Below are 24044 nucleotides of genomic sequence, written 5' to 3' on the forward strand. Positions count from 1 at the left end.
GCAGCGTGAGGGGCGGGGCCGGCCACGTAAGGGGCGGGGCCACGGGGTGGGTCCGTAGCATCACACCCTGCCAAACCCTGGAGACCAGCGAGACCCGAGAGATCCGCCCGTGCCAAACCCAGCCCCTCAATCAAGAAACACGCAAAGGTAGGGCACTATCCCTAAAACAAAGGGGGAAAAAAGTGTTTATTGTAGTCAATAATACAAACAAGTACTCGTCCACTCCGGAACCGAGTGTCTATCACCCCGAGGTGGTGCAATTTGACACCTTCCTTCATTATCAATGGCCGCCTCAGGCTTGAACGGGATCCGCTCGCTGGGCAGTAAAGCTTTGTCACGGTCAGGGTGATCTCAGGTGAGCAGGAAGCCCTGTGTGGTTCATGAAGCCTTGGCCTTTCGGCGCTGGGTTCCCCAAAGTAGAACGGAGATGGCTAGCGTGGTGGATCCCAGAATCCCGAAGAACATAAGCAGTGGAAAGGAGCCCTGTAATTAGCAAACAAACAAGTCACAGCCCTGTATACAGGGTCACGTTCAGACACCTCATCTGGGGCACTTCCCTTGTACCCGCCTACCAGCCACTGGCATCAGTTCCTTGTATCTCTTTCTGAGAGGTTCTTGCCATCTAAAAGGTCCAGCTCCTTACCTGCCTCGTGCATTTGTATCCGTGGAAACCATCAGCACAAACGCACTGCGAAAGACCAGGACCTTCGGGTGCACAAGATCCATTCTCAGGACACATATCTGGGAGCCAGAGGAAAAAAACGAGTCACTGGAGTCTAAGGCCATATGACCTGAAGAGCCAATCGCTGGTCCAAGAAGCTAAACAGGGGCCTGACTGGTATTTGGATGGGAGGATATCACTGAACTCATTAGGAATTTTCCTCAAATATCTGCTTAGAGTCTCTTAATTATTTCTAGGTCAAAAGTAGAGGGAAAAGCTGGGCATGGTGGCCCACACCTAAATCCCAGCATTTGGGAGGCAGGGGCAGGCAGATGGCCAGCCTGTTGTATACAACACATTCCAGATCAGCTAGGAATACATGAAGAGACTTTGTTCAGAAAATAAAAACAAAAAATAGAAGAAAGATCATAAATAATCAGGATACAATACTATTACTAATAATTAAAACTTTGGGCTGGAGAGATGGATCGGTGGCTAAGAGCACTCACTGCCTGCTCTTCCAGAGGTCCTGAGTTCAATCCTTAGCACCCACATGGTGACTCACAACCATCTGTAATGGGATCTGGTGCCCTCTTCTGGCCTGCAGCCATATATGCAGGCAGAACACTGTATACATGCTAAATAAATTTAAAAAAATTTCTTTTTAAAAAAATTTTTTTGAAAAACCCTGTCTCAAAAAACCTAAATAAATAAATAAATAAACAAACAAAAAACAAAACAAAACAAAAAACAATGCCGGGCAGTGGTGGCGCACACCTGTAATCCCAGCACTTGTGAGGCAGAGGCAGGTGGATCTCTGTGAGTTCGAGGCCAGCCTGGACTACAGAGCTAATCCAGGACAGGCTCCAAAGCTACAGAGAAACCCTGTCTCAAAAAACAAACAAAAAAAAAAAAAAAGAAAAAAAACAACAGCTAAAAAAAATTTATAATTAGGGTTGGGGATTTAGCTCAGTGGTAGAGCGCTTGCCTAGCAAGCACAAGGCCCTGGGTTCGATCCTCAGCTCTGGGAAAAAAAATTATAATTAATTTAATTGTACATATCAGTCATGGATTGCCCTGTCCTCCCTTCTCCCACCCCTCCCCAATCCACCCCCCCCATTCCTAGCTCCTCCAAGGCAAGGTCTCCCCTGGGGATTCAGCTCAGCCTGGTAGATTAAGTTGAGGCAGGTCCAGTCCCCTCCTCCCTTCACCTAGGCTGAGTAAAGTGTCCCAGCATAGGCCCTAGGTTCCAAAAAGCCAGCTCATGCACTAAGGACAGGTCCCGGTCCCACTGCCTGGGGGCCTCCTAAATAGTTCAAGCTAATCAACTGTCTCACTTATCCAGAGGGCCTGATCCAGTTCCATGGGGGCTCCTCAGCTATTGGTTCATAGTTCATGTGTTTCTACTAGTTTGGCTATTTGTAAATAAATCTTAAAAAAAAAAAACAACAACAAAAAACACGGGGTTGGGAATTTAGCTCAGTGGTAGAGTGCTTGCCTAGCAAGCGCAAGGCCCTGGGTTCGATCCTCAGCTCCACCAAAAAAAAAAAAAAAAAAAAAAAAGGAAGTACCAAGCCAGGCGGTGGTGGTGCACGCCTGTAATCCCAGTACTCAGGAGGCAGAGCCAGGCGGATCTCTGTGAGTTCAAGGCCAGCCTGGTCTCCAAAGCGAGTTCCAGGAAAGGCGTAAAGCTACACAGAGAAACCCTATCTCGAAAAACAAAAACAAAAAACAAAAAACAAACAAACAAAAAAACCCACAAGGGGCTGGAGAGATGGCTCAGAGGTTAAGAGCATTGACTGCTCTTTCAGAGGTCCTGAGTTCAATTCCCAGCAACCACATCGTGGCTTGCAACCATCTGCAATGAGATCTGGTGCCCTCTTCTGGCCTTCAGGCACACATGCTATATACATAATAAATAAATAAATCTTAAAAAAATAAAAAACAATTAAAACCTTTTCAGGGGAACAGAGAATGCTGGACAAATAGGCACTTTAGCACTTTGATCTTTCTAAAGTGGAGAATGGCTTCATTTTAGACAGAAGGAAAGGACTCCCGGGTGAGATGGCCGTCCTACAACATACCTGGGCTTCCCGTGCTATTGCAGAGGTCCTTTTGCCCTTGGCAAATCTGCTTGTCTATGAAAGAGGTACTACTTTCCCAGGCATTAATACCTCCAGGACAGGTGACATTTTGTGGTAGTATCCTGGAGACAACACGTGATCATAAATGCACAGCCAAAGAGGTTAGGGTGTAGCTTGGCAGTAGAACAAACATTCATCCACACATAAGGCCATGGGTTCATGGGTACCCACCACACATGAAGACATGTGCACATGTGCATACAAACTCACTCAGGTGAATATGCACGTGTGCGCGCGCACACACACACAGAGACACGCACAACACAGCAATAGCAGCCCTGATATTACTGAGCACTTAACAATTAACATCTATGACTCTCTCTTCCCCGCTCTATTACTCACAGAGTCTGGAGCTGGGTAAAACCACGGAAGGTGTTGGTCAAACCATCCTTGAGAGGATTTGCTTGAAGGTCTCTGCAAAGTACACACTGTTAGTACCCTGTTGAGAAAGCATGCTATTAACTTCTATGCATGCTTTCCTGGGCTATTAATCTACTCCTTTTTCTCAGTTGTACAGGTTTAGACACTAATATTAATCTACCTTTTAAGAGTTATCTCCAAAGGCTTTCCCATCACCATCTTTACCTTTTGGGTAGGACAGTACCTAGCCACTTACATGATAACAGCAGTAGAAGCCTGAAAAAAGTTTGTACCAGGATCCTTCAGGGAACAGTTCTGGAGATCTAGCCTGAAGAAACAACGTGATTAGTGGAACTATGTCTCTTTTCCATCCCCAGCAAGGTTAGTATGTGTGCACACACCCCATTTGAGCTAATATTGATGGAACGTCACTATGTTCAGAACTGTAGGAACAGTGCTATGGTAGTAGACATTATAATCATGAACTGTCCAATCTAATTAGCCCTGGCTACAAGTAGATTTGTGTTGTGTTTTTCCAGACAGGGTTTCTCTGTGTAGCTTCGCGCCTTTCCTGGAACTCACTCTGTAGCCCAGGCTGGCCTCGAACTCACAGAGATCCACCTGCTTCTGAATATTTTGATCAACAGAAATTTATATTGGGTCACACAGTTCTAACTGGTATAGCTCTGCACTATGCAAATATTAGAGGAAATTTTGTGTTATTTTCTCCAGGATTAGTAGCTCTCATCCTGTGATTCTCAGACCCAGAAGTTTTTGTGTTGCTGCTGGGGATTAAAACCCAGAACCTTGGGAGTTTGAGCCAAGCACCCTATCACCAAGCCACCACTCTACAGAGATTTTCTTTTGTTTTGAGACAGGGTCTCACTCTGCAACACAGGCTGGTCTCAACCTGTGACAATCCTTCTGCCTCAGCCTCTCAAATGCTGGGGTTAGAGACAAGAACCACAGTGTTCAGCATCCCCACCAAGATGATTTCTTCTCGAGACAAGGTCTCCATGTAACCCAAGCTAGTCCCAAGTTCACTAAGTAGCTAAGGATGATCTTGGGTTTCCTCTGTGTAGCCCAGGCTGTCCTGGAATTCGCTCTGTAGACCAGGCTGGCCTCGAACTCATAGAGATCTGCCTTTCTCTGCCTCCCAAGTGCTAAAATTACAAACATATACCAACCAGTCCCAACAACAGAGGTTCTAAATGAAAGAAACAACAAAAAAAGCATAAGTTTTTCCCAAGTAAATTTTCTATCAAAAACAATTGTAAACTTCTATACATTAAGGACTTTAAGCAGGGTGGGTGGTGGCAGTGCACGCCTTTAGTCCCAGCACTCGAAGCAGAGGCAGGCAAATCTGAATTCAAGGCCAGCCTGGTCTGCAGAGTGAGTTCCAGGATAACCAGGACTACACAGAGAAATGCTGTCTCCAAAAACCAAACCAACAATAACAACAACAAAAGGCTTCAACACATTACTTTCATTTACTGAGTGCCTATGAACTACAAATATTATAACATTATAAAATAAATAACTTAGTATCTGGCCTGGTAGTGCAAGCTACCTATAATCCCTGCTACTCAAGAAGCTGAGGCAGGAGGATCACAAGTTCAAGGTTGGTGTGGGCAATTCAGTGAGATCATATGTCAAAATGATACATACTGAAAGGAACCAAGTGTGATGGCTCACTCCTGTAATTCCAGTACTTGGAAGGCTGAAGCAGAGTTATTCAAGTTTTTGAGGTCATGCTGTGCTACACAGTAAGTACCAGGATAGCCAGAGCTATGTAGCAAGACCCCATCTCAAAGAAAACAAAAGCAAAGGAAAAGTTAAACCAAAAAAGGTAGCTTGACTAGCATGCACAAGGTCCTAGGCTCATTCCCTAGTACCAAGAATAACAATAACAAAAAGAAAAAAAAATTAAGGACTGGAGAGATGGCTTAGCAGTTAAGAGTGAGTACCAATCCTGCAGAGGACCCGAGTTCAGTTCCTAGTACCTACATTGGGCATTTCACAACTGCCTATCACTCCAGTTCAAGGGGATCCAAAGCCTCTAGACTCTTCTAGCACCTTCACTTAAGTGCATGTACCCAGATGTACCCAGACAAAACACACACACACACACACACACACACACACACACACACACACACACACACACACACAAAATAAGCCAGGCGGTGGTGGCGCACGCCTTTAATCCCAGCACTCCGGAGGCAGAGCCAGGTGGATTTTTGTGAGTTCGAGGCCAGCCTGGTCTACAGAGTGAGATCCAGGAAAGATGCAAAGCTACACAGAGAAACTCTGTTTCAAAAAACTAAAAATAAAAAAATAAAATAAAATTGGTGCTGGAGAGATAGCTCAGAGGTTAAGAGCACTGACTGCTCTTCCAAAGGTCCTGAGTTCAATACCCAGCACCCACATGGTGGCTCACAACCATCTGTAACGTGATCTGGCGCCCTCTTCTGGCCTGCAGGCATACATGCTGTATACATAATATATAAATAAATCTTAAAAAAATTAAATTAAGAAAATTGTAAATGTATATTAGTAAAAAAAAAAAAAAAACAATCCAAAGACTTACAATAAAACTATTTTTAAATTGGGCGGTGGTGGTGCACGCCTTTAATCCCAGCACTCGGGAGGCAGAGGCAGGCGGATCTGTGTGAGTTCAAGGCCAGCCTGGTCTACAGAGCGAGATCCAGGACAGCCAGGGCTGCACAGAGAAACCCTGTCTCGAAAACAAAAACAAGCTATTTTTAAATGATGCCACAAAAGTCTACAAAATGGCAAAAACTATCACTTGTCATCCAGGAAAAAAAAAATCAAAAGGTCGTTTACCTATTAAGTAATACTACATCAATTTAAACGTTTTAGAATCAAACATTAGATGCCTCCAGTTAGGTGACAATATTTATCCACAATGCCAGTTAGGGCAAGCCTGTAGACGAGTCTGGGAACTTTGAGTATCCAAGGATGTCTTCTCCTCCCTCACCCCAAGATGGTGCCCTTCTGATTCAAGCAGCATCGGGCTTGCATTAACTCCGACGTTTCCTCACAGTAAGCAGCTACTCTGGACGTATTTTGCACACCTCCCGGACACTGGGTGCATATCTGCAGAAGAGAAAGAAATCTTATTAAGATTCCAGAGAGAAAAAAGAATAAACAAGAATCAAGAGTTAGCTGTCAGCACTGTCTCCGGAATTCCTATAATACAGAGCACAGAGCTGGCTTTTATAAATAGAACCTATTCCTTCCCCTACCACCGGCACCAAATCAGCGCCCTATACAAGTCCTTCCTGAGAGAAGGTCCTCATCTATGAGAATCATAACTTGACTACATTATGTCCGGGACTTCTCCACCTGCCCGACATGGTTTGGCAAGTGTTAACGGGCTGCATGCAGGTACACAAAGTACTCGAGCATCACAATATACAGTTGGTTGTGCCATTGCACAATACCACGCACAGTATTCGGGCAAGGACAGCTGGCAGAAGAGCCAGGGGACTCCGGAGTGGAAAGAACAATATAAAGTTATTCAAAAGCAAAGAGATCAAATTTCAAAGGTCTCTGAATGTGGGCAGGGCGAAGGTGCCAGTGGCCGGCACTACGTGAGTACTCGGGAGCCCGATCCCCACGGGGACAAGGAGGGCTAGGGAATCTTCAGGGAGAAATCTGAGCTGCGGGCTGGGTCAGCCACCGGCGGGCAAGCTCGACACAAGGCTGACGATCAGCAACCTTCTTCAGCCAGATCTCAAACATTCTTCTGTACCTCAGGTAGAGCCAGGGCCCTTTCCATGCCCACAGCCAGGAGCAGGGCAGCAGCCCAAGATATCGGGCACACAGAACTGCCTGGCTCCCGAGACGCCATTTTCCACTCCTTGCAACCTTGACAGCTCGCGAGAGCTGAGCGCGAGGCCACGCCCCTCACCGTGCCACGCCCCCGCCTTGAGGCGGGCGGGGCCTAATCTCCCAAAGCCTGTCCCTCTCGGGGGCGTGGCCTAAGCCGCCCTCCGCTGGCGCCGCGGGGCGGGGCCTAAGTTTGCCCGAGCGCGTCGGCAGCTCGCGGGCTCCTGGGCTCACGTCTGCGCTGCACTGTGTCTGTTCCTGGTGGGCAGACCCACCCTCCCTCCACTCTTCCTGTAGCGCGCGGGACTCCCCAGGCGACGCTTAAGTTGCTAGGGGCCCTCCTGCATGCTTCCTCCGCCCGCTGCGGACAACCGGGCCGCTCCATCCGCCCTCAGTAAACATGGCGGCGCGGCGATCAGGGCGGGCGGGGGGCGGGGTCCCGCCGTCACCAAGCCCAGCACTGCTCCCGCCGGGCTGGCCGGCGGGCCAGCTACCCCACGTGTGGAGATCTTGCAGGTGGGCCGGGCCCGGGTCGGGCCAGGGTGGGTTGGGGTAGGGCGGGGATTGGGCCGAGGCAGATAAGTTGAGTTCTGCCGCCTCGGGGCAGGAGAGGCGGAGCTGGGAGGGGCGGGCCGGGGCGAGCTGCTCAGCGTGGGCTTTTGGGGACGGTCTTAAATACTCGCGCAGAGTGCTTGGGCTCGCCACACGTGAGGAGGCGCGGGGAGCCGAGTCGGAAGAGGGTAAGGGTGATGGGGGAGCGAAGATCGGAGGGCGCGAAGGGCGAACGCGGGCCGGAGGACACGAGTCTGGGAACCCTTCACCTTAATGTTGCGCAGCGTTCGGGAGCCCCGGCCAGGGGATGAAGCGGCGGAGACGCTTTCCAAACTCAGGTCCTTTCTTTGCCTTCCCAGGGAAAGAACAATGCTGGTTTCGGGAAGAACGGAGCCGCTTTGGTAGCCCTGGCCGAAACACCCCGGCGCCCGGCAAGGTGCAGCGTCTCCGCAGAGTGCCGGGAGAGACCCGGCACAGCTATTGCTTTTGGTGAGGACACCCCCAAAGGTCACCAAAGACTATTAGAGTTCATTTCAAGTAACCTACCTGTGGTTGGTTTTTTGTTTTGTTTTGTTTTGTTTTTACCCCCTACATGCTCCAGGTACCTACCTGGAAATCCCGAATTTACGTTTATTAATACGTTTAGCTGCTGGAATATCTTGCTTTGGAGAGCCACTATTCAGACCTTGAGGAGTTTTAAACCCAGGACACATTGGCGGCGGTTGGCCCCGCAGGTGCTCCTTTACATTTCAAAGGAGGAAGAGGGAGAGGATTTAGCCCTGTGGCCTAGTGCTTTCTAGCTTGTTCGGGTCCCCACAAGCCCTCAATACCGCTCACTGCAGTTAAAGTAGTCTAGTGCAGCATGTGTTGACGGAATTTTATTTACGGAATTTTTAAAAGGGGACCCTACTTAGTAAGATAACTTGGCTCTCTTTTGGCTGCTACTCCTGAGATAGACATGTCCATTGGTGTGAATCCGTTTTTTAGAAAGCCGTTGTTCTTTTCCTAGAATTGAATTGTGTGAGGTGAAGACTGTGTTACTGGATTAGCCTTCCTGCTTGGCTCTTTCTTCCTCAACCCTAGAGGATTCTTGGTGCTTAATGCCAGTGATTTGTCAGGAAACTCCAGAAGTAGAGAGACCCGGTCAATACTGGGACCTACCACCCCTTCCCCTCGTGTGGGTCTCACCATATAGTTCCAGTTGGCCTGGAACTCATAGAGATCCGCCTGCCTATGTGTCCTGGAACTCGCTTTTTAGACCAACCAGCCTTATCTCCAACTCAGATCTACCTGCCTCGCTCTCCCAAGTGCTGGAATTAAAGGTGTATGTCACCACCACCACCCTGCTAGTCTGTTTTCATCTCATAATAGTGACTGCTTGCCAGAGAGTGAGAAATCTCAAGATGTTGCAATATGCCACGGCCCGAGGCATCTTTAGGCTAAACCAGAGTGCCCTGTTGGGATTGTTCTAGAGAGTAGCAGCAGGACATGGGATCCAAGCTCCAGACCCTTTCTTAGTCTGTGGGAACTGCATGTTAACAACCAGGCAGTATCTTCCCAGCTTGTTGAATACAGTATGGGAGACGGATGCCCTGATCTCCCGGGGGGTAGGATGTATTAATCGGTCACTGGGTAAGTAGAAATCTACACTGTTCCATGAATGAATGACTCAGTTAGCACTCTGCTGCTTTCCTGGTCTTGGGAGTAGTGAGGTTGGACCACTGTGAAAGATTTCTTTTTTTATTGTTTTGTGGTGTGTGTGTGTCGATGTGAGGAGACCTGAAGGGACAGAGCTGGAGTTCCAGGTGGTTTCAAGCTGTTGATATACTTGGGACCAAACTTATACCCCATCCACAAAGGAGCCCTGAGCCATCTCTCCAGCCCCTATAATAGAGATCCAAGATGGATTCTTTACAGGTGTTTTAGAGAGGTACTCTGAGGATATTTCAGGTAAAATATCCTGCTGCTTACTATTGGAGGTTGGGATAGAAAATTAAACAGTAACTAATACACAAAACAAAGGAAACTGTTTGTTTTTGTAGAGCTTAGAGGGGAGGGGGCTTGAGTTTAGAAGGGTGGGGTCTCAAAGTTTAGTGTCACATGCTAGATAGAATGTAGAGCTACAATTTCTTTAGAAGAGTCTGTATGAACTACGACCCTGCCTTAGGCTGCTAGGAATTTAGTACCTAGAGAAGGTACTAGATAGGACCTAAGGTGTGGCTGATTCCTCTGATGGGACAAACATTTGTGAACTAGTGACAGTGACTTTACTTACTGCTGGCTCACATGGCAGGTATTCAGAGAAGGTGAACTGTCATCACATAAGGCTCTCTGAATATGTAGCATTCTCTAGTATCCCTCCACACCAAGGAGTACTTCTAGGGGATTGCTTTTTATTTGTTTATGTTTTTATTGTCCGTTTGTTTCAAAACAGGGTTTCAATGTAGCCCTGGCTGTCCTAGAACTTGCTCTGTAGACCAGGCTGGCCTTGAGCTCACAGAGATCCACAGAGGTGCCTATAGATCTCTGTAAACAAACCCTGTCTGGAGAGTGACCAAGGAAGTCACCGGCAGCTTCCACATGCTCACCCGCACACACGCATCCATAATCAGAAAAACAGAGAGGGTTATCTGAATGTCTGGACTTGTGTGTGGAGTGAGGAGGCTGTAAGAGTGACTTATGAATAGCGTGATCCCACCTTTGTTCCTTTAAAGATTGCGTCATATTAGAATTATGATGTGTGTGTGTGTGTGTGTGTGTGTGTGTATTAGAAAAGGAACTTTCCCGTCTTCTCTAGGCAACACCTTAACTCTGTCTAGCATACAGGGTGCCAAGAGATTTAGTCTGAGAGGCTAATCCATCTAAGAATGCTGTTGAATGTAAGCTCTCTGCTCTCCAGTCTGGAACTTCTAGATTTGAGTCAAGACATAGGGTGATACAGGCCATTTTGGGGCACAGTGCTTGGTTTCCTGATGAGCCCAAAACAAATAGCGTCTGTGCTTTTTTTCTCTCACCCCCAACTCTTGTTCTCTCTCTTCAGCTACTTACAAAATCAGAGGCTCTGCCTCTGTCCTGTTCCAGGCAGCTCTGCCTCAGAACAGAGATTGCTTCTCTAGGTAAGTGTCTGATCCCAGCATTATGCATTTGGGTGTTTTGTCTGTATGTCCATGCACCACATGTGTGCCTGGTGCCCACAGGCCATAAGAGGGCATCAGATCCCCTGGAACTGGAGTTATGGATGGTTGTGAGCTACCATGTGCATGCTGGGAATAAAACTCCTCTGCAAGAGCAAGTATTCTTAACCACTGAACATCCCTCTGACCCCTGTGTGTCTCACTTTTGAATCCTGCCACTCTGCCCAGGTCCACCCTCATTGACTGGTATGTCTAGCAGGAGCTAAGCTAGAGTGGTGGAGTTTCTCTAGTGACATGGGGGTGTATAGCTGGGCAGTGGTGGTGGCACATGCCTTTAATCCCAAAAGAAAGAGGTGTACAGAGTTCAGAATGGAGCTTGACGCCTCAGGGAGGTGAGCTCACTGGTCTGTGCTGGTGCTGTTAGGAGGGTGACACCTGGGTCATGGGAGGTGGAACTGGGGCCAAGAAGAATAAAGGAAACCCCGCTGTCATTGGTCTCCCATTTCTTCCCTGCTGGACTGTGGCGCCAGGCTGGGCTCTGCTGGCCCAGTCCATTGTAGTGACTGGGTCTGTGCCCATAGATGGAGGCAAGGATTATATGAAGAAAATGAGGCTCGAGTTGATTTTTGTTTTCCTACTCGGGTGGAGACCCGAGGAAGGTCTTGAGTTTCCTAGCCGCACACCCAAAGGTCCTGGCCAAGTTACTGTCTCCTGTCTGTCTCACCCTGCTGCTTCTTCCTGTCTCCCTCCCATACCTTGCAGGCATTCCCTACTGTGCTAGTCTGAGTCTGGCAATGGCATGTCCCAAGCCTGTGGGTGGGCGGCCATGAGGGCGGGTTAGGCTTGACCGAGATGAATGAATCCTTACAGCTCCCACCATGTCACTGGGCAGAAGAGGGCTGCTGTGAGACCGAGCCAGGAACCAGCTTGGAGCCATCTGCCCGGACCCGCTCAGTCAAGTGACAGCTCGGAGCCCAGGAGCACCAAGTCCTGAAAAAAAAACGAGCACAGCGAAGATGAGTATGGCGGGGAGCACCTCAGCTCCCCTCCACACCACCTCGGGCGCCCCCGGCGGCAGCGGGGTTGTCTCCAGCTTCTCTGTCTTGGACTATGTGGTGTTTGGCCTTCTGCTGCTCCTGTCTCTGGTCATCGGGCTCTATCACGCTTGCCGCGGGTGGGGCCGTCATACCGTAGGCGAGCTGCTGCTGGCCGACCGCAAGATGGGCTGCCTTCCTGTGGCACTGTCCCTGCTGGCCACCTTCCAGTCAGCAGTAGCCATCCTCGGGGCACCGGCCGAGATCTACCGATTCGGAACCCAGTATTGGTTCCTGGGATGCTCCTACTTCCTGGGGCTTCTGATCCCTGCTCACATCTTCATCCCGGTCTTCTACCGCCTGCGACTGACCAGCGCCTATGAGGTAAACAGGAGGAGGACGGAGAAGGGGGTGGGTACCTAAGAGAGGGCTATGACTCTGGGCTTCCACCCAAGGGATGGCTGCCCCGAGTAGCTCTTCTTCCTGGGGGAGGGGTGGGAGAGCCCCGTGCCTGAGGGTCTAGAGTAGATGTCTTCGTATTCCCTTTAATCACTGGGCCTCACGAGGAAAGGTTATGGATGGTGAGGCCTGGAGTCGGGAAGTACCATGCCTTGAAAGGTACATATAAATATATATAAATTCTTTTGTGCTTGTGTCTAGTACCTGGAGCTCCGCTTTAATAAAGCAGTGAGGATCCTCGGGACTGTGACCTTCATCTTTCAGATGGTAGGTGGAATGGTGTGGAAGCTGGGCAGGCCTGGGGCATGGGAGGGAAAGCTGAACTCAGGCCCTCAGAGTTGGGGTGGAGCATTCATTCCTGGACTCCAACTGACAGGATTAAAACTTGTGTGAGTAACTATGGTCAAGTCCCTGGTGGCATCCTGTCCAGTGCCACTCGGGGATGGTGGTGGCAAGCCAGGTTTGTTGAGGGAAGTTGAGGCGAAGGGCAGCCTTGGGGATACTGTTTCCGCCTGCACCTCTCCCCTGCACGCCCTTTCCCGTCCTGCAGGTGATCTACATGGGAGTTGCTCTCTATGCACCGTCCTTGGCCCTCAATGCAGGTGAGGAGTCACAGTCCCTGACTTCTGGCCTTGACAGACTAGAAAAATGCCTTTAGGAGGGGCGGAGAGGGTAGTGTGCTACAAAGAATCTGACCGTGTGTGAATTGATTCATTGATGGGGCTCTTGGTCTGCAGAGATACAAGTAGACTTCCTTCACCTCAGCCAGAAGCTGATCAAACATTACCATGCCACACCTGAACTGGTTAATCAGCATTTCGGTGGAGCTTCGTTTTTACGATGGGGTTGTTTGTTTGGTTTTTTGAGACAAGGATTCTATGGAGCCCTGGCTGTCCTAGCAATCTGCTGGATAGACCAGACTGACCTCCCAGAGGTCCTGTCTCTGCCTTCCCGGAAGGCTGTGATTAAAGGCGTGTGGCACCAGAGCTGGCTCATCTCTCTGATCTGAGTAGCCATCCTCACCGGGGCTTCTCTAGCAAACCTTCCAGAGATAGGATTGTGACTTGTATCTGTTTACAGTGACTGGATTTGATCTATGGCTGTCAGTACTGGCCCTAGGAATTGTCTGCAACATCTACACTGCACTGGTAATTGCAATTATTCCTGAGGTAACAGCAGGAAGACGGGAGAAGGGAAGGAAGAGCTAGCCTGAAGGGAGACCAGAAATGGGGTGGAGTTCAGGGTGAGGCGGGGGGGAGGAGGTGGGGTGTGGGCTGTGAAAGGAGGTGACTTCAGCAGTTTCGGGGATTATGCAGGGCTTTCTTGGTAGTAGTACACTGTCTACCCTCTGATTGGGCATTTGTGACAGATGTGATGTTTTTTCCTTGCAGGGTGGCCTGAAGGCTGTCATCTGGACAGATGTGTTCCAAACGCTGGTCATGTTCCTAGGGCAGCTGGTGGTTATCATTGTAGGCTCGGCCAGAGTGGGTGGCTTGGGACGTGTGTGGGAAGTGGCTTCCAAGGAACACCTCATCTCTGGGATTGAGTAAGTCTGCTTCCTTGACTGGTACCAGTAGCGCCTAGGGGCTGAGTCCATTTCGGAGCCTGGTCTCAGGCCTTTAGTAAGCAGAGAGAAAGCTGGCAACACCAAATAGGCAAAAAGTCCATACTGCAGAGGGAGAAGGTGATCATAGGTACCTGCAGAAGGCCTGGACGTTGTGCGGATATGCACCTGAGATGTGGTGGCCGTGGCAGTGACCAGACATTATTTGTTGCAGGCTGGATCCCGACCCCTTCGTGCGTCATACTTTCTGGACTTTGGCCTTTGGAGGTGTCTTCATGATGCTGTCCTTGTATGGAGTGAATCAGGCTCAGGTGCAGCGCTACCTCAGTTCCCGCTCAGAGAGGGCTGCTGTGCTGTGAGTGCGGGGATGGGGCATACTGGAGCAAGAGCTTGGGAAGGGTTTCCTGGAAGCAGTGGGGCGGGGTGGGATTCAGGGTACCCTCCCCCTTTGTGGGGGCTCTCTGGAGGTCCAGGAGGACATGTCCAATGGTGTCTGCTGATGTCATCTCTCTGTCTTCCGGCACTGGTCCTCTGCAGCTCCTGCTATGCGGTGTTCCCCTGCCAGCAAGTGTCCCTCTGCATGAGCTCCCTCATCGGCCTGGTCATGTTTGTTTATTATAAGGAATACACTAAGAGCCCCCAACAAGAGCAAGCAGCGCCTGACCAGGTGAGAAGACCTCTCAGGACCCGTCTGTCCTGTGCCCATGAGAAGCCAGCCTAGGTCCCCAAGCAGAGTGCCTGTGTGGCCGACGTGGAAAATGAATGGACGAGTAGCTTTTGTGCGGTCCTGAGGTTCCAGTTTTCTAGCATGTCAGTCCTCAGCAAATGTCGTCAGTGCTCACCCCGCTTGACGGGTGGGGAACTGGCTGATACCAGCTCCCTCTATTGGAAGCGGTTGTCTGTCTGCAGTCATCTAAGCTCCCCAACAGCCAGTTTATAGAAGATGCTGGGAGGTAGAGATGATGGAGGGAGGCAGCGCGCTGCCGTCACAGTGCTCATCAGAGGAGGGGCTGGATGGGCTGTGTAGTTAACTCTTCAGAGCCCCTTTTCTCCCTGCTTGAGGGAGATGCCTTCCTTCATTTCTGGCTCCCTTTCCTGATGCCCCCAGGCTCTGCACACAGCAGGCAGGAGGTGGCATCTCTGTGCTCTGTTGTGCTTGCAGCTGGTCCTGTATTTTGTCATGGACCTCCTGAAGGACATGCCAGGGCTGCCTGGGCTCTTCGTAGCCTGCCTCTTCAGTGGATCCCTCAGGTACTGTCGTCTTGTAGAGTGTGCCCTAGATGTGGTATGCCTGCCCCTGCTGGGACAGCCTGCCCATCTGTTTTGGATGGCAGGTCGACAAATCTCTGCTCCATCAGAAAAGTCTTGCTTTCCAAACCTCCTTTGGAGTGGCCTGGGCTGTACATAGACGGTAGTTTCTTACCTTCTTTCTCTGATCCCTCGGTGGAGTTCTTAGGTCTGCCTTCTTTGGCCCCTCTCTCCTTTGCAGCACCATATCATCTGCATTCAATTCACTGGCAACTGTCACTATGGAAGACCTAATTCAACCCTGGTTCCCTGAGCTGACCGAAACCCGGGCCACCATGCTTTCCCGATGCCTGGGTAGGATTCCTCTGTGTGTCTTAAGTCTTGTTCATTCTGAGATCCTGGGCCCAGCACAGGCCTCATGCATCACGGCCTTCATTCCATGTACTGCTCTCGGGAGAACAGGAATCCACAGGGTCTGGGCCCCGCGGTGGACAGAGCGGTGGGCCCTGGGGCTGGGCTGTGAGGGATAGACCTGTCTTTCTGGGGGTACAGAAGTGGTTTGGTTGGAGTGTGCCACCCCCCTTTCTGTTTACTCACATCTTTTCATTTCTCCCCTCTTCCTCCCCAGCCTTTGCCTATGGGCTCGTTTGCCTGGGAATGGCCTATGTTTCCTCTCACCTGGGATCAGTGCTGCAGGTAACACCCGGAGAGAAGAAGCTCTTAGTGGGGACCTGTTTGAACAGGAAATGGAGAGGGCTGTTTTGAGAGCTGCGCCTTTAAAAAAAAATCACTGCATTTAAGCTGGGCATGGGAGGCAGAGGTAGGCAGATCTGAGTTCAAGGCCAGCCTGGTCTACAGCACGAGTTCCAGAACAGCCGAAGCTACACAGAGAAACCCTGTCAAAACCCAAAAAAAAAAAAAAAAAAAAAAATTTGTTCATTTATTATATGTTGATACTTGCATGCCAGTGCTCAAGTGGAGGTCAGAGGACAGCTTTTGGGAGTTGGTTCTCTCCTTGCACGGTGCGGGTTCTGGACATTGAACTCAGGTGTCAGCCTTGGCAGCAAGCACCTTTGTCATCCCCTAAGCCACCTCACTGGCCCTTGGATAGAGAGGCCTTTAACTGTGACTAGACTCTTGAGTGAGCAAAAGTACCAGCGTCGTTTCTAGGATTGTTAGCCCAGAGAGCATCACCACGGCCATTCCTGCCCCGGAGAGACTGACCGCTGGTGATTGACAGGACTCTGAGGCTGAGGTCTCTGAGCCCATGCGCCCTTTTCCCTTCCCATCAACTCCAGGCGGCACTCAGCATCTTCGGCATGGTTGGGGGACCACTGCTGGGACTCTTCTGTCTGGGAATGTTCTTCCCGTGTGCCAACCCTCTTGTGAGTGACTGCCTGCCTCCCCACATCTGCGTGTGGATGGAACTGGGCTGTGGGGGCATTCATTCAGCAGCTCTGGGGACTGGTAAGGAGGCTTGTGGTAGGAAGGCCTTGTGACAGGAGTTGACTGTGTCTCTGGGCAGGGCGCCATCGTAGGCCTGTTGACTGGGCTCACCATGGCCTTCTGGATCGGCATTGGGAGCATAGTGAGCAGGATGAGTTCGGCCGTGGCATCCCCTGCCATTAATGGGTCCAGCTCCTTCCTGCCCAGCAACCTGACCATCGCCACTGTGACCACCCTGATGCCTCCCACCACCACTCCGCCACCCAAGTGAGGCGGGGGGCTCTCCCTCTCCCTCTCCCCCCCCCCCCCCCCCTCCCTCCCTCTCCCCCCTCCCTCTCCTCGGGTGTGAAGCTCAGTTTTGAGGGATTTCATGGGAACCTTGCTAAGAGTTGGGTCACCGTAAGCCATAGGCATGGGGTAGGTTGGGTTCTGAGATCTTGTAGCAGGTGGGTGGCTCCAAGTACCTCAGGAACGCCTGCCAGATGACTGTCCTCACCCTCCAGGCCCACAGGACTGCAGCGATTCTACTCCTTGTCCTATTTATGGTACAGTGCACACAACTCCACCACAGTCATTGTCGTGGGCCTGGTTGTCAGTCTGCTCACCGGTGAGGACCTGGGATTCAGTCTGGGGGAGGTGGGGCCTTGCTGACGTCAGAGAGTGGGCTGGAGGGCTGGGACCCTGGTGTCGGGAGAACAGAGTGCTTGCTGCCCTGAGGAGTTCTCCCAAGGACTCTGACAGACAAGCACCTTTGCCTCTAGGGGGAATGCGGGGCCGGCCCCTGAACCCTGGCACCATTTATCCTGTGTTGCCAAAGCTCCTCTCGCTCCTGCCCTCATCCTGCCAGAAGCGGCTTCGCTGGAGAAGCCACAGCCAGGTGAGACTCCTTGTCACATGTAGCCATTCCACAAGTCTCCTTGTGCCTGCCGCGCTCACCCCTTCACCCCCCTGCTGTCTTGGGGCTGAAGTGGACCATCTCCGCCTCTGCTCCGTCTGTCCACCCTCACCTCTGCCTCTGCTCTCTGTGTTCCCCAGGATATCCCTGTGGTCCCCAACCTGTTTCCGGAGAAGATGCGGAATGGTGTGCTGCAGGACAGCACAGACAAGGAGAGGATGGCTGAGGATGGCCTTGTCCACCAGCCATGCAGTCCCACTTACGTTGTCCAGGAGACCTCCCTGTGACCTGTGCTGGGGACTCAGGCGGGACAGACAGCAGCCACGGGCCATCCTGGAGGTGTTCTGCAGGGACGGACAGACGGGTGGGTGGCCTAGCCCACGACAAAGGACCTGGATCTTTGATGTTCTCACCTCTATGGAGGCTGTTGCATGCAAGGATGAGGCAGGGTTTCTCCTTATCCCTTGCCAATCTTCTCTTAGGATCAGGTTTGAGAGATAAGGAATTATGTCACAAGTGGGGAAATAAACGAATACACAGAGAAAAGGATGGCTTTTGATTAAGCATGACCAGAGTCCTTTGGAGTGAGTAGGAACATTGCTTACAACTGCCCTGGGGCCTGATTTGTTTTGGCAAGATTGACCAGCTCCACCATCAAACACGAAGTCCTGGACTGTTGATTCCTCCCTCTCATGTCAGGTTGGGTTCTCGCAGCCATTTGTGGGCACCTGGAAGTGATTTCAGGTTCTCTGTAACACTCAAGCCCTCTCTCATTCTTACCTACCTACCTCGATCCTTGAGAGGGAGGCTTTGGTGTCCTGGGTCTCAGGTTAGCCAGTTGTGGAACATCTACTTTGTAGAGGGGCAAGTTTTCTACATCACAGACCTCACCCCTCCTCAGGTGGTACTTAAGAGACAGGGTCCTCACCAGGTTCTTTATACAGTGTGCTGTTCTCTGAACTCCTAAGCCCGGCCACCCTGGGTCATTCTGTCATCCATGTGCCTGTTTCCTTCTCACATTTTGTTCCTAGGGAATAAAATTAGCTGTTAGACCTAGTGTCTGGCCTGTGTTCCTTCAAGTAACCGCCTGTCCCCTGGAGAAGATAAGATCTCTGTGTGTAGGTGTCTTGCTCTACTGAGGCAGAGGACTTGTGGCCTCCAGTCTCTGTGGGTGGCTGCTGGGGGGGGGGGGGAGGGGCAGAGTTAGGCTCATTGCTGCTTGAAGTCACTCACCCCATCCGTCACCTGCCACCTCAGTTCTTCACAAGAACTGTCTTGAGATGCTTGCTGTTGAGGCAAGAGAGAGAATGTTAACTTGAGAAATAATACTGGCTTGTATAGTGAAGAGTATTAATACTGCCCATTCCTCCCCGGCTGGGCCCCCCTCCTGCTGGGCACAGTTCACAGGGTCTCAGTAGAGACTTGGGGCCAGGCAAGCCTGAGGGTTCAGCCATAGCCCAACTGCTCTCTCCTACCCCATGCAGCTAAGGCTACGCACTGTGTGTCTCAGTGTCCACCCCAAGTTTCGTCTAAGGAAGTACAGTCTTAGCCAGTGAGATGGCTGTGAAGCCTGTGAGTTTGATCCCCAGGACACGCATGATAGAAAACTGACTCCTGAAAGTTGGTCCTATGACCCCCAACATACCCCATAGCATATGCATGCGTGCGCGCGCGCACACACACACACACACACACACACACACACACACACACACACACACACGAGATTTTAAGCAACAAATTTGTAAGGAGAGCACATCTGTGATGTCAGAACATGGGGAGAAATGAAGGTCACAAGTTAGATCATGTCTCAAAACAAGAACTAGGCCTTGTTGCCTAGGCTGGCCACCGACTCCTGGGATGACATGGTCCTCTTGCCTCAGCATCCCGTGTGACTTTGTGAGTCACCCTTCACCCCTTTCTCCTGCTGTCCTGGCCAGCATTGTGGAGGAACAAGGTTTATGCCCAAACAGACCCCAGTCACTTAAGATTTATTATGTATACAGCATGTATGACTGCAGGCCAGAAGAGGGGCACCAGATCTCATTACAGATGGTTGTGAGCCACCATGTAGTTGCTGAGAATTGAACTCAGGACCTCTGGAAGAGCAGCCAGTGCTCTTAACTGCTGAGCCATCTCTCCCACCCTCATAAAGCATTTTAAATCTTGGGGTTGGGGATTTAGCTCAGTGGAAGAGCGCAAGGCCCTGGGTTCGATCCTCAGCTCCACATTAAATAAATAAATGAATGAATGAATAGATAAATAAATAAATCTTAAGGGGAGGTGCCAACAAAGGCAATGCCCGCCTAGCAGTGACCTACAAATCTTCTAATGCCTGCCTAGTTACTTAACATTCCTCTTCAGGAGCTAGAAGGCAGGCATCAAGTCAGTCTGGCTGCTTCCTGCCAAAATGGCCTAACTTTCAGGCCTTGGAGGATGACTGAAGAGACAGATGGAGCTAGGTTACCAGGGTTACCGACCAAGGGAGGATCTGTGCAATGATGACATTAGATCTCACTTGAACCTCTGGCCTCCTAGGTCCTGGGTCTCTGTTGTCTTTGAGGCTGGTTCTCACTATGTAGCTCTGGCTGTCCTGAAACTCACTCTATAGACCAGGCTGGCCTCGAACTCACCGAGATCAACAGCCTCTTCCTCTTCAGTGCTGGGAAACCCCGTCTCAAACAAAAACAAACAAGCTTGTTCTATGGGAGTTTTAGTGGGGATTTTTTAAGTCACTGGGGGTATGCATTTAAAGGAAAGTGTGGGACCTTGCAGCTTCCTTGCCATAGCCAAAGCTTATTTTATAAGCCCTTCCTCTTATAAAATAATTATTTAAAGTGATTTATTGCTTCAGTGCACAAGACAGATGCCGCTGGAGCAGAGGCTGTGGATGACTCAGATTTCCATCTGCGTGGAAGGACCCAACACGATTAGTCTCATAATAAAAAGCCCATCAGTGGAGTGGGCTCTATCATCAGAATCAGATGGAATTTAACATTCTCCTTTTTCTGTTCCTCTCAAGACGCGGTGGACAGTGATTGCTTTCTTCTTTACACGATCCTCAGGGAGATCCAGGGCAAGGCCTTTGGACTTAGGAATTCTCAAGATTTTATAACCGTTATCACTGGTCCCAAAACAGATTTGTGCTGGGCCATGAGTCCCTTGGGATCCTGATGATCCTGGCCTTCCTCGGATGGTTTGTAAATAGCAATTTCAGGTTATTAGACATCATCTTCACCCAAGAGGGCTGCTCCAAGGGTAGAACTGGAACAGGGCCTTACTGGGAGGGTACAGGGCGCACGCACCCCATGATGGCTGCTGTCTCCATTTCCTCTTTTAAGTTGGTTATCTTGGATATTTTTGTCACAGTGATGAAAGCTGAAAACTTACATTGTACACATGCTACTATAACCAGAATTTTCCCTGGATATTGTAGCACATACCTGTAATCCCAGCATGGAGGGCTATATAGCAAGAACCTGTCTGAAAAATAAAAAAATAATTGAACCAGAATTTCACAGGGAAAAGTACTCGGGTGGAGTTAATACACTTTATATGAAAGAGCATTTAGATACAGAGTCTCTGTGTAACCCAGGCTGTCCTCAAACTTGAGATCCCCCTGCCTCAGCCTCCCTGGAACTATAGGTATGCACCACCATACCAGGCTGCAGTTACTACTTTGGGAGTTCTGTCCACCCTTCCTAGTTTCTAGATAATTTAACATGAAAGCCATTATGTGGAGCAGAGCAAAGACCCTCTGTCCTGTGGCAGTGTGGTGTGGGATAAGGTAGCTCAGGTGAAGGGATGGAGGTCACCGGCTGGGAAGGCATCCTCACAGAGAAACAGCTGGAAGGGACGAAGAGGACAGGCACTCGAAGGAGCAGCTAGAGCCAGAGTGTAGTGAGGAAGGCCTCATTATGGGAGGAAGAAGAGGTATCAAGAGCCAGTGAGGTGGATCATCTGCCATGGAGGTGGCTTGGAGCGCCTGTCGGAGGCCACAGAGAAGAGGATGTACACATAGGGTCAGCCGATGCAGTTCCAAGGCCTGAGCAGAGCACAGACACAAAATACCCAAGATACTGTGATGGAGGATTGGCTACAAAGACATGAATCCGCCAGGTGGCATGGCACATGCCTTTAATCCCAGCACTTGGGAGGCAGAGGCAGGTGGATCTCTGTGAGTTGAAGGCCTACAGAGTGAGATCCAGGACAGGCACCAAAACTACACGGAGAAACCCTGTCTCGAAAAACCAAAAAGAAAGAAAATAAGAGTGGAAGCCAGGGCCTGGGGTTGTGGCTTGGTTGGCGAGAATGTTCACCTAGCAAGCAAGGGCTGCCGGTTTGATCCAGCACCACGGTAAGTCTAGCACTTGAGAACTGGAGGCAGGAGGATTAGGAGAGAATCGAGATCATCAGCTACAGGGCTGGAGACAACCACTTGTGGCTCTTGCAGAACTCGGTTTGATTCCCAGCACCGATAACCATCTGTAACTCCAGTCTCACAGGATCCTGTGCTTCCTTCTGGTCTCTTCCAGCATCAGGCAAAACACTCATATACGATAATAAAATTAAATACATAATCTTTTTTTTTTTTTTTTTTTTTTTTTTAGTTTTTTCAAGACAGGGTTTCTCTGTGTAGCTTTGCGCCTTTCCTGGAACTCGCTTTGGAGACCAGACTGGCCTTGAACTCACAGAGATCCACCTGGCTCTGCCTCCTGGGTGCTGGGATTAAAGGCGTGCACCACCACCGCCCGGCCTATACCTAACCTTAAAAATAATCATCAGATGAGTTTGAGGCAAGTCTGGGCTACATGAGATGCAGTGAACTGGTGAATTGGGACAGGAGATAGTAGCATGTGCTGTATCGACATACATATAGAAATGAACAGGGGGTGAAAATAACGCATTCCAAAAGGGCCTGGGCACAGTAGTACTCCAACAACAATAAGCACTTTATGCCTACATTTTCGGTCTCTCAATACCCTTGAGCACTAAAAAACAAACAAACCAGGGCCAGGTGGCGATGGTGCACGCCTTTAATCCCAGCACTCAGGAGGCAGAGGCAGGCAGATCTCTGTGAGTTCGAGGCTAGCCTGGTTTACAGAGTGAGATCCAGGACAGGCACCAAAACTACACAGAGAAACTCTGTCTCGAAAAACCAACAAACAACAACAAAAAAAAAAAAAACTGGGCATGTTGGTGCACTCTTTTAATCCCAGCACTAGGCAGGCAGAGGCAGGCAGATCTCTGTGAGTTCAAGGCCAACCTGTTTTACAGAGTGAGTTCCTGGACAGCCAGGGCTGTTACACAGAGAGACTCGGTCTCAACGATTTGATAAATTGAAAGTAAAGTAAAGGCTACAGATTATTGGAGAAATAGTTAGGGCTGGAGGTGAAGTACAAGCTGTGCCAGGAATATCTTACACAAGAGAGCCAGATATTTCTCAATGGATGATAAGATCATGTCAAAGGGACATAAAAGCCAACTGGCAAAATCTGGGCCATCTCACCCTTAAGATGATCGGACTTGAGGCTGGGAACTGGAGTTACAGGCGTTTGTGAGCCACCATGTGGGTGCTGGGAATTGAACTGGGGTCCTCAGCAAGAGCAGCCTGTGCTCGTAGGGGCTGAGCCATCTCTCCAGCCCAAGATGACTTACTTTTTTTGTTTGTTTGTTTGTTGGTTGGTTGGTTGATTTTTCAAGACAGGGATTCTCTGTGTAGCTTTGCACCTTTCCTGGAACTCGCTTGGTAGCCCAGGCTGGCCTCGAACTCACAGAGATCCGCCTGCCTCTGCCTCCCGAGTGCTGGGATTAAAGGCGTGCGCCACCACCGCCCAGGTGATGACTTACTTTTTAAAAGTAGATTATTTTAGTCTTTATTTTATGTGTGTACACACATATCTACTAGTCTCTGAATGAAGAAAGAAATCAAAAGATAGAACCTGACTCTGTGGAAGAGGAGAAAGCTTATTACAGAGATGTGGGAGAGCATAGCCAGAGGCAGGGGCAAGTCTCAGAAAGTCCAGCGTGAACATGACCAGACTGAGCCGAGCCATGTGGGGAGGGGGGAGAGGAAGAAGGAAGGGAATGGAGAGCTGACTGAGGAGCAGCAGCCAGGAGGCCAAAGGCACAAAAACATCTGGATTAGGTCTCTATGGTTGGTACTGGGATTAAAGGCTCATATCACCATGCTTGGATGTTCCCTAGGGTGTCCTTGAATACACAGAGACTCTGGTTGCCACGTGACCGGATTAAGGGCGTGTGCTACCACCACATGACTTTTGTTTATGGCTGGCTATGTCCTCTGATCTCCAGGCAAACTTTATTTATTAACATACAAATAAAATATCACATTTCAGCACAAATAAAATATTACCACAGGGGGGAAAAATGTCTGGATTATACAGGGAAGAGCAGCCCAACCCCCTGAGCTGGAGAGTTCAGGTGGGGTATGCCAGCCATATCCTGTAACTGGTAAGGACTGAGGGATTCTGGGAGAACCTAGCAGACCAGGTCTGCTTTGATATGCTAAACAGGCACCTCAGCCGTTATTTGTCCCTGGGGTTTGAAACTTAACAGTCTGTATGCACATCACATGCATGTACATGCCCACAGAGGCCAAAAGAGGTCATCTGATCCCCTGATGTGGATTTTGGAAACTCAAACCAGGTCCTCTACAAGAGCACCAAGTG

The 24044-nt window shown here is 50.0% G+C and overlaps 2 protein-coding genes across 4 annotated transcripts; one reads left to right on the forward strand and one right to left on the reverse strand.

The window, feature by feature from the left end:
- The first annotated feature begins 68 nt into the window (after positions 1–68).
- On the forward strand, positions 69–18409 carry Slc5a6 (solute carrier family 5 member 6). Of its 3 annotated transcripts, none has more exons than XM_036170332.1 (18): positions 69–147; positions 7932–8061; positions 10613–10688; positions 11577–12124; positions 12401–12466; positions 12750–12801; positions 13280–13347; positions 13591–13745; positions 13978–14118; positions 14301–14430; positions 14926–15014; positions 15253–15365; positions 15640–15707; positions 16310–16396; positions 16537–16724; positions 16961–17064; positions 17219–17334; positions 17493–18409. In XM_036170332.1, the coding sequence occupies exons 4-18, from the start codon at positions 11723–11725 to the stop codon at positions 17637–17639; spliced, it is 1926 nt and encodes a 641-aa protein (XP_036026225.1). In that variant the 5' UTR covers positions 69–147; positions 7932–8061; positions 10613–10688; positions 11577–11722; the 3' UTR covers positions 17640–18409. The 3 variants fall into 3 exon arrangements, with proteins under 3 accessions (XP_036026225.1, XP_036026223.1, XP_036026224.1); XM_036170330.1 differs by lacking the exon at positions 69–147 and adding an exon at positions 7191–7536; XM_036170331.1 differs by lacking the exon at positions 69–147 and adding an exon at positions 7698–7760.
- Positions 163–7089, reverse strand: Atraid (all-trans retinoic acid induced differentiation factor). Its single transcript, XM_036170333.1, has 7 exons — positions 6944–7089; positions 6167–6285; positions 3422–3493; positions 3148–3219; positions 2746–2867; positions 644–741; positions 163–483 (listed from the first exon to the last, which is right to left on the reverse strand). The coding sequence occupies exons 1-7, from the start codon at positions 7040–7042 to the stop codon at positions 379–381; spliced, it is 687 nt and encodes a 228-aa protein (XP_036026226.1). The 5' UTR covers positions 7043–7089; the 3' UTR covers positions 163–378.
- Positions 18410–24044: the final 5635 nt, after the last annotated feature.

The sequence above is a fragment of the Onychomys torridus genome, chromosome 21, assembly GCF_903995425.1.
Source record: "Onychomys torridus chromosome 21, mOncTor1.1, whole genome shotgun sequence".
Taxonomy (NCBI): domain Eukaryota; kingdom Metazoa; phylum Chordata; class Mammalia; order Rodentia; family Cricetidae; genus Onychomys; species Onychomys torridus.